The sequence below is a fragment of the Rosa chinensis genome, chromosome 2 (genome assembly GCF_002994745.2).
Source record: "Rosa chinensis cultivar Old Blush chromosome 2, RchiOBHm-V2, whole genome shotgun sequence".
Classification (NCBI taxonomy): Eukaryota; Viridiplantae; Streptophyta; class Magnoliopsida; order Rosales; family Rosaceae; genus Rosa; species Rosa chinensis.
Genome location: NC_037089.1, coordinates 36,140,504 through 36,150,617, shown reverse-complemented (window position 1 = coordinate 36,150,617; position 10,114 = coordinate 36,140,504). Strand labels below are relative to the sequence as shown.

Sequence of the window (10,114 nt, the reverse complement as noted above, 5' to 3'; positions counted from 1 at the left end):
TTTAGTAATTAATATTGTTCTCAATTTTATTCTTGTGTTTTAATGTATGGATGATTGAGAAATACTACATTTATGGCACGTTTACTTACTTGGAATGGAAAATAATCATGAATCGGAAACAAGTGGAATTGGAGAAGAAATGAATCGGTATTGATTCAGGAGGAATGATTCCTAAACCCATCTCCCCCCTTGGTAATAGAATTCCTGAGTATTCAGGAATCAATTCCTGATAAGGAGGTGGGACCTACATCTATTCTGATTCCTTCATGTGTTAGTAAACGCAGGAATTCTTTTACCCTGAATCATTCTGATTGCTTTATGTGTTAGTAAACGCATGAATGTTTTTACCCCGTAATCATTCCCTTTCCTTCAAAGTAAGTAAACGTGCCCTTATAGTATATTTGATGCTTTAAGTATGGATTGGAGTACTTCATTGATTAATTGCATTTAGATTTCTTTCTAATATGGATCGGTATTGTTATTTAGATAACAATGGGGTATTAATTCTACAAAATTCAGATTACATAATAATTAAGCAACAATTCACACAACATACTTCTTATAACACATTAAAGTTAAGTTGTCTGAACTAAATCATACAACAGTCATAGTCTACAAACTGAAGTATGAGGAGCAATCACACGACAGTAAAATTCAAATACATGTTGTCTGACGAGCTTAACCAACAATAATTTGAAAATAAGTTCTGTTGTATGAAGAATGCACCTGCCATGCACAGTGTCACGGGCCGACTTTACACGCAGCGGAATTAGCCCGTGCGGCGCCAAGGTTCCACTGAACCGAGGCCAGCCTACTTCCTTACTTCCTTGATACTCCATTTTTCTTTTTCTTTCTGTGTGCTTCTCTTGTCAACTTGTCCCTTTCAACATCATCCCCTTACTTGTTGGGGCTTACCAACGAAAGCTACTCACACATGAGTCTCACATCTTGTGACTAATCGATCGCTTCCTTGTGTCTAGCTTGTCTCCCAAGACACTCGCCCAACCGATAGGCTTTCATGTCATCCCGGCTTGAGTCAGCCCATTACTGACCCGCGTGCATCCCGCACGTCGATAGCAAGTAGCATGACCGTGTACCGAGACTAAGTTGGCATTCACACTTCTGCCTTGGGCAAGGTCGAACCCTAACACATGCCCACGTCGCTTGCTCCGTGGCCAATGAGCACCACGAGGTCCCGACATATCTTCCGTAAGCCCACATGTTTGTCTAACGCCGATGGCATAAGGATCGCCCTCATACGAACCTCGACCCCGACGTCGACCCGCAATATCAGCCTTTCGGCCAATACTGTCCACGAGACTTCCTGACTCGTGGAAACATATGCCGCCCCTTTCTGACGACATATGCCCGGTCTCCTAGGCCCCCACGGGTGCCCGGGAGAAGCTCACTTAGTGCCCCATGAAGGCCAGCACCGGGGGTGGTGGAGAGCTTGACACCATGCCTCCCCCTATAGAGCATATCTGGCTTACATGAAACATTTGGGAGGAAACATCAAAATAGCCGAGGAGACTAATTGTCCATAACTAATTCACAGAAAATCCAAATGACATGCCGTCAAGTGTGTTGAACTCTTTTCGACGTTCCGGACATTTTTCGTGTTTTGAGTTTTTCCAAATTCCAAGCCGAAGTACCTCGAACCAGAACTTCCACTTAATTACGACAATGCCACTCATCCTCGCTTTAGCTTCAAGCTCGCCCTTGGGCTTCCAAAGTTCGCCCCTCTTGGCTTCTCCTTGTCCCAAGGCTCGCCCCTCTCGGCATCTTCCCTTACAAAGTGTCACGATAGCACTACTCTTAAGTGCGGCTCGTGACACACAGCATGGCTGCGATGCAGCTGTGCCCGGCATCTACCGAGGGAAGGTACAACGTTGCTAACAAAGAAACTGTCGACTGTTTGATAACAAAGAAACTGTCGACTGTTTGTGTTTCACACAACGGCTTTCCACCGTTGTGCTATTTTTCATCACACAATGCTCCGATACACGACGGAGATCGTCCAAATCACACAACGATTTTGGTCTGTTGTCTATTAGCTTTTTTGGCCTAGTGATCCTTGGCAACTTGACCGCCACTTCCAACACCAGAGCTATAATTGTTTTCCAATTAAGAGTAAAATAAATATGTCAAAGAGCGAATGATAAAATGACAATCTATTCAATGCCAAAATACCAGTTTGAGCATGATATTGTCTAGAAATTAGAACGATAAAAATAATCCTTGGTTATCATCCGATAACTTATCACTAGCTTGTTCAAATTGGAATCTTTCTAACATTTGATTAGGGGATTCAACATTTAATCCAATCACAGTTAACCACAAAAGCACATACTAATCAAGCATACACGTAGATTTCAATGGGAGAGCACGGAACTGAAATAGAAATTAGAGGGAATACAAAAGAACCAATGATTCAAACTCACCCAGGTGGAGCAAAGAAAGTGGCATAGGAAACCAGAGGGAAGTGAGATTTGTTAGAAGAAGTAGATTCATAAGGTTCCTCTTACCCATGAGGGACAATATCAGCTAGAATTGCGGCCTGGCATGTGATTCCCATTCCCTTTCCCTTTCCCATTATCTGGGTCCTCCTGGGCATCAGAGACAGAGCCTGTGCTGAAGAGAACATGGCACTCTTGCTGGAGCATAGCTGAAACATGATTTCTAATTTGCTTCCGTCTAAGCATAATTTAAGCCCACAGAGGCGCCAAGAAGCGAACCAAGACTTTTATAGATAATACCCACACCATAGCAACCGAAACGACTCACTGAATACTGAGGTTGATGATTAATTACTGTGTGTTACTGAATGAGCTTGGTTGAAATTCCTCCAATTAGCAACATGAGATGAAGTAAGTAGGCTCAAGTTGCTAGTTTAATTGATTAATTCTAATGTGAAGCCGCAACCTGCTTGTCAAGATTTTATTGCTTTCCTGTAATGTGCCATTTATTGAAATATGTTTGCATTACTAACTGCCATCTTGGCTCTTATGTTTGTGAGAAGTTCTTGCAGAAGGATATATTTTTTTTTTCATGAATTGAATCGGCTTAATATTGATAAGATAGATTCCTAAAGAAAGATATATGTTGTAGGTGTATGTAGTTGGTGAGTGTCTGTTTAGAGCTAGTTAAACTGCAGTACATCTGGCATCAACTTGTAGTAAAATTGACATTGCTGGGATTAGAGATGCGTTTAGGAGGAGATACTGTCACGCCCCGAATTTTGAATAACAAATTCAAATCTGAAACATGAATAACAACCCACACAAATAACGTCCTGAATTTTTTTTTTTAACCAGCGTCTCGCAGACCATAATACAAACACTACTACACAAAGTGAATCAGACGACACGTAACAGACGACATACGACATTTTGGTGTCGTCTGACTAACTCAGACGACATGTTAGTTATATTTGTTGTCTGTTCTCAAACTCAGCCAACACATTGTAATCAATTGGAATTTGGTGAAATTGACAACTTTAGGACAACACTTACTAGGACATATGTTGTCTGAGAAATCAGAAAAAAAAAAAAATTTAATTTACATTTATTTTCTAGCCAAAACACAAATCCCTATCTGCTCAATTCCCTCCCTTAGTCGTATCAAAACAAAAAACTTCCCTCCTAAGTTGAAAAAAATTAGGTCATTCTCCCTCCCTTTCACTCTCACCATCTCACCAGCCTATCGAGAGTGAAATCGATACACTCTCGCTCTCACCACTACTAGAATTATGCTCATAGACATCATGACAATTAAATCGGTGAGAAATACACGCGATGTAAAATAATGTCATTAACATCGATTCCTCAAAAACCGATTTGTATGCATATAACTGATATCGGTTTTGAAATTATCCGGTGACAAAACTTTCGTTTGAATTTTCAGAAAAATGCTGAGCGGCTAAGTTAAAATGTTTGAAAGAAGCGCGGGGGAGGAAAAGCTCATTCCTAGACTTAGTCCAAATATGACTAACATTGACTTCAGCTTGCCCTAACACTATTCAACCAAACCTCCCTTTCCTCCTTCGTTCTCTGCCTCCGACAAAAACCATCCTCCTCTTCGTTCTCCGCCTCCGAGCACAATCCTCCTCCTCATCTCCGTTCTCCAGCTACAATCACAACCCGACCCTCCTCGTCCTCCTCCTTTTCCACCTCGGACCAGCTCCTCTGCTCAAAGACGGTGAAGAGAATCAGCCTCTTCGTTCTCTGCCTCCGACCACAACCCTCCTCCTCGTCTTCATTCTCCAGCTACAATCACAACCCGACTCGCCTCGTCCTCCTCCTTTTCAGGCTCGGACCAGCTCCTCTGCTCGAAGACGGTGAAGAGAATCAGAGATCGAGGCCGACCTTGTGGAGAAAATTTGAGCTTTTTGTCATAGGTAATTGGCGAATTTGTTCAATGCATGTCTTCGAAGGATTTGTGAGTCCTTAATTCACTGATCTGATTTTGTTTCTAATTTGCTTCCAAGGATTTGTCTTTCATCTACCAAAGCTTTGTGGGCTGCATTAGAGCTTTCTGGGCATTCATGTTCTGAGCTTTCTGGGCATTCTCCATATATATCTGGTTTGCTCTCTCTCGATTGTGCTCATTGTTTGTGATTGATTTTGGGAAATTTTTGCACTTTTGTCGAGTTATAGGTTTTGGGTTTTGCAGAGGAGGCTTCGAACTGTGTTATCTAGTCATGAAGGTTTTTATAGCCAGGGCTTTGATGTTACTGTACTTGAAAATGATAGTCTTGATGATGTGGGTATCCATGGCAATCATCAACTTCTGTTTTTTTTTGCTTTGCATTTTTGTTACTTTTTGGATTTTGGAAACTGGGTTATGCTGATCATGCATGTTTTTCACTTGTTTTTACTGAAGTTGGTTTTACCAATACTTTTAACTTTGTTGGATTCTGATATATTATGATACTGCTGTTTTAGGTTATTGGTATCCCTACAGGAATATATTCAGCCTTGTTGATGAGCTGGAGATTAAACCCTTCACTAACTGGACTAAGTTTGCACAATATTCAGCTGAGGGATTGGAGGTAATCAACACCTTTTTTGTATTGGCATTTCTTGCGTACAATGTGATTTGGATTGATTTTAAAGGCTTTGAGATGTGTTAACACTGGCAAGAATGTTCTGCAGGTTGAATTTCTGGTATTTCGAGACCCTCCTCAATTGCCAACTCCATTAGGAACCTCATACTATTCATAGGTATATATTATTCGCTTACCCTCTTATGTGCCATTTCTAATTCTAGTGGAAAAGTTAGCAGCCTTTTGGTGATGAATGAGACGGTATAATGTGCATTTCGTGCAGTTTGTTCAGTTTCTGTTGGTTGATAGATTAACTTCACTTCTTTTAACGGCTGCAGGTATAGTTTCCCTGCTTGGTTTTAAACTTTCAATGCCTAATGAGCAACCAATTATTTGCTGAAGGATATTGTATAAAATCATAGTGAATTCTGTTACTCATATATCTTCTATCAAAATGTTACTCAATTGTTTTATTTGGAAAGCCAAAAACTGATTGCGGCGTAGAGTTGCTTGTAGTGTGTGTTGAGGAAATTTTTGAAGGCATTTCATCTAATTCTTGTGAGTCATGCACTTCCCAACTCATAAGTGCATATTCTTTGCAGTAATCGACTTTGACAATGCTGATACCGCCTGGAGAAAATATGACTCAAGTAAGGATCTCTATCACTAGAAGTAAGTTTCAGCATTAATTGGGTTAATAATGATCACATATGTCTGAATAAACAGAAGTTATTAAGAGGTTTTACTGGTAGTTACTTCAAGGGAGCTCTTTACGCAGTTTGGCTGCTCACAAAAGCTTTATCAGAAAGTCCTAGCACCATTGCTTCAAGTGGGTCTGTTTGCACCAGCAGAACAATGTAGTGTTGCTGCTACTCTGGGCTTGCTATCCTACATCCTTGCTTACCAGGTTTGATAGTTTTCTTAAGTGTTCAGAATTATTTATAAAGCTCTCACATACTATTAGTATTATCTTAGTGGAGGCTGACTAATAGTCATAGGAGTCCATAATGAGTTTTTGACATCAAATTCTACCATCTTTGGAAAATAAAGACCGCAGCAAACTATCACTCTTGGAAAAAAAATAAAAAATTCATGACTCTCATAAAGTATCCTCTCTGAAGTCCTATGATATATTCCTTATTCCAAATACCACACAAGTCTCTACTTTACCTGTACAGGATTTCCCCATAATGAGATTTCTAGTACACTTAGCATGGCATTATCACGTCTTTTTTGTTATTGTAATAATTGTATTAAATAAGTCCAATCACTTGTCACTTTTCAATTGTATCTTCTCCTTCCTGATAAATGTAATCGTATATTTTTTTTCAGAAAGATTTTGATCTAGTGTTGTGTCGTGGAACAACTAGGGAAAAGATTTTTAAGCCGTGGATGGAGTCTATGACAACCAAAGGTTGCAAGTTTGAGAAAGGTCTAAGTGTAACAGACCTTTTGTTTAATGAGGAAACTGGCCAAATAGCTTGAGTTTTGACAAACTGAACTGATACATTATCTTTGATAGTTTGTCTTTCGGTTCTCACTTTTCTTCAAAACTATATATGAGTTTGGATGTACTTATCTAATTGGACTATCACGTGTATAAATTATTTCAGAAACTACATACAGTTTCCAGACCCAGCGACCTATTTCTGTAAAACTGTAATTTTTTGTTAATAAATTGAAGTTATTTTCTTCTGAAAATTTGTAGTGGACTTGTTAAAGAGTATTTGAGACTTGGAATCTCCTAAAAAAGATTTTTCTATCATTAGTTATGATTTTTCAAAGTTACAGGTCTGTTGCAGGAATTTCTAAAAACAGTATCACTGTCATGTTCTTTCTGTTTCTTTTAGTATCTTTTTATGTACAATCTTGATTGAAGAAACCAATACTTTAAAATTAGGCATTCCCACCTTTCATATGAAACCAACCTAGCTCCATTTGGAGTTCATATGAAAGATTTATACCACGTCAAATTTGGCTTTGTGCATTAGCATTGTTAGTTCAAAAATAGTTGATACAATGATTTTACTAATGATTTTAACAATGATTTTACAAATTTGGCTTTGTGTACTAATGTTTTACCCAAGTACCAAGTACAATGATTTTACTTGCATTGTTAGTTCAAAAATAGTTAAAGCTCCCAAATTGTACTCATCATATCTAGTTTCTTGTGCCTATTGAATAAATACTTCTATATGTAAGTGGCATATATGTAATGCTCAAATTACAATAAAATTTCAAGGTTGGCCAGAGTACATAATGCTCAATGACAATTATAGATTCTTTTCTGCAATTTTGTCCATTACTAAGTGCAAACCCTTTTGTTTCAGTGGGAAAGAAGAGGCAAAGAAGCATATCCCAAGAAGATACGGATGTGGTTAGAAATGAGTGGACAAAGTTTGTGGTCAAGACATATATGTAAGCATTGTACTTGGTACTTGGGTACCCATATATTTTTTTAGTTCAGTTGAGACCTTGTTCTTTAGATTTGGTTGGACATGAGTTGATGCTAGTACTTTGAATTGATAATGTAAGATTTGTGATAATGATGTATGAGAATGTGGTAAATGAAATTGGAACTTCGAATTTCATATCAGTCTATTTCCATATCAATTGGGCAAATTCGATTCCAACAACATATATAGGATTAGTAACTGTTGTAATGCAAAATATCACACAACACAAGTCCAAAAAGACATAACACATTGTCTGAGGAAAATTTAGACAATATTTTTATCTAGCAACTTGTCATCTTAAAGCTATTCAGACAACATCGGCGTCTAGCAAAGTGTGGTCTGAGGTTCATTCAAGACAACAAATTCATCAACATCAAATGTTATCTTAAATAACATTCAGACAACATTAGCATCCTCAAACTTGTTTTATAACATTAATTCAGACAACAAGAAAAATAAAATGTGTGGTCTGAAATTCATCCGGTACAACACATGCATCCAAGAGATTGTCATACGAATTGAATTTCAGACAACACCGAAATCCAGATAATTGTTATCTTAGATAAGATGCAGACAACATAAGGTAATCGGAAGTGTTGTCTGAGGTTCATGCAAGACAACACCATTTCGAGCAAATTGATATTTGTAATGCATTTGACACGACATCTGGTAATCGAAAATGCTTGTTTGATGTTTACTTCACACATCAAGTCTCGTGCAATATTGTCGTTGAAGATATTTAGGAGACAACACCAGCTTGGAAAGATTGTTGTGTTTGGTGAATTTCACTCAACACCCTTGCAGTAAGCTGTTGTCTGAGTTCATACCCGACAACAGACTACTGTCATGAATCGAAATTTGGTAAATTTAGACAACACATATTTAGATACACATGTTGTGTGAATGACCAGAGAAACAATTAAAAAAAATGTTGTCTGATGGGGGAGATCAGACAACACGCCAGTTTACAACATCTCCATTTTCATTCAGACAACAGGCTTTTGACTGTTGTCTGATTCACTTTGTGTAGTAGTGAAACCTCATAGTAAACTATCTCTCAAGCCAATATTTACAATGCCAACAAAGATAAAACGTTAAGTCCGAAAGAGTCTACAACACACCAAACTAGGTTAAGTGCAGTACTTAACACCGATGTTCTACTCCGCTCGATCTCGACCCTGATACTCCTGACATGTAGGGTTATCCGCTACACCATTTGAATAGTGTACAGGGATTGCAACAACACAAAACCCGGTAAGCTTTTTGCAAAGCTCGTGAGTAAATAAGAAATGAACGATTGATTTAATAAATCACAAGTCCTTAAATTTACTCAAGTAAACATCCAACAACAATATCCATAAAGAAATATCAATCCGACACACAGGAAACAACATGGAACACATTTCCACAATCACCAAATCACAACCCTCGCCACTTTGGCACCTAATCACAATTATCGCCACTTTGGCACCTAATCACAACTATCGCCACTTTGGCACTACGTTAGAGCTCTAACCGTCTCGTTACTTCTGACACCTTGGCCTAGGGTCAAGCAACGGCACCTCCAGGTTAACTCAGTAACTCGCGAACTTTGGACTATTTCATGTCCTCAGAACAATATATCCCCGTTATTATTTAACGGTCGAACTTTGGACTTCCCTGTCCTCAGAACACATACACTCCGCTTATCATTAACCAAAGATCCTTGGACCATTCGATCCTCGGAATCCTACATTCTCTACCTTCTATTCAACTCACAAAATCAACATGCTTATCACCAACATTTATCAAAATATTAACAACATGATTAAAATCATGTTATCACAATTCCACACCTCAATGTCACACCATTCAATATATAATCACGTAAATATATATATATATATATATATATGTAATCATCCACTCAGGAATGACAACTAATACCAACTATAGTTCACACGTAGTAAAACCAAGAAATTCATTTTTTTATATACTTTAAAACTCATTCCTTAAAACCATTTTTCAAACATAAATAAATAATTGTGAAATAAGGGAATTCGGTTCGTAAATGAACCATGTGAGATTTACTCACCTCTAAACTCCCGTTGTGTCTTCTTACAGCTCAAAATACGATTCTCAATCGTCCGCTAACAAATCCGTCAAACACCTAATCAAAACGATATTTAACTTAATGCACAATTCAAGAAATGCACTTATACGAAGATCCAACTGTCGGATCTTCACCCGTGACCACCCAAAGTCATCGGGACAGTCCTACGATTATCATAGCAAAACTACAAGTCGATCGGACGGCCTGATCCTCACATATCACAAACCGAATGATCGAAATCGTAAAATTCTTAACTAAATCAAACGATATCCAAAATTTAAGTGTTGTATGTTGAAATGATCGTATCGACATGTAGAACACAAAAATGGGCAGAAAATGCCCTTGAGGTGGCCGGAAGTGGTTGCCAGAATTAGAGGCAGAGCCGCTGCCGACCACCTCCAACGACCTCAGGGGTAGGCTACTCCTCTTCGTTTCATCGATCTGAGAAACTTTCATAACTAGCACGAAGTCAGAAAATGAGTGGAAGTGGTCGAAAATTACCAAAACTGTCGTGTGTGGCCG

The 10,114-nt window shown here is 38.6% G+C and overlaps 1 protein-coding gene across 18 annotated transcripts; it reads left to right on the top strand.

Moving 5' to 3' along the window:
• The first annotated feature begins 3,988 nt into the window (after positions 1-3,988).
• LOC112188322 lies at positions 3,989-7,581 on the top strand. 18 transcript variants are annotated; one of them, XR_005805807.1, is made up of 9 exons: positions 3,989-4,396; positions 4,487-4,581; positions 4,672-4,761; positions 4,944-5,050; positions 5,154-5,222; positions 5,328-5,382; positions 5,647-5,694; positions 5,771-5,951; positions 7,375-7,581. XR_005805807.1 is itself a non-coding variant. In XM_040513857.1 (3 exons), the coding sequence occupies exons 1-3, from the start codon at positions 5,662-5,664 to the stop codon at positions 6,527-6,529; spliced, it is 315 nt and encodes a 104-aa protein (XP_040369791.1). In that variant the 5' UTR covers positions 5,393-5,661; the 3' UTR covers positions 6,530-6,730. The 18 variants fall into 18 exon arrangements, 3 of the variants coding, with proteins under 3 accessions (XP_040369791.1, XP_040369789.1, XP_040369790.1); XR_002931400.2 differs by lacking the exon at positions 7,375-7,581 and adding an exon at positions 6,415-6,721; XR_005805809.1 differs by lacking the exon at positions 7,375-7,581 and adding an exon at positions 6,377-6,717 and having other exon boundaries at positions 5,647-5,716; positions 5,823-5,951.
• The last annotated feature ends 2,533 nt before the right edge of the window (positions 7,582-10,114 follow it).

Bases quoted from the DNA above. Each gene is read 5' to 3' on its own strand.
- LOC112188322 (XM_040513855.1), top strand. From the start codon at position 5,610: ATGCACTTCCCAACTCATAAGTGCATATTCTTTGCAGTAATCGACTTT. The intron at 5,695-5,796 runs GTAAGGATCTCT...TTTTACTGGTAG, and splicing joins CTGGAGAAAATATGACTCAA to TTACTTCAAGGGAGCTCTTT. The intron at 5,952-6,376 runs GTTTGATAGTTT...ATTTTTTTTCAG, and splicing joins CCTACATCCTTGCTTACCAG to AAAGATTTTGATCTAGTGTT.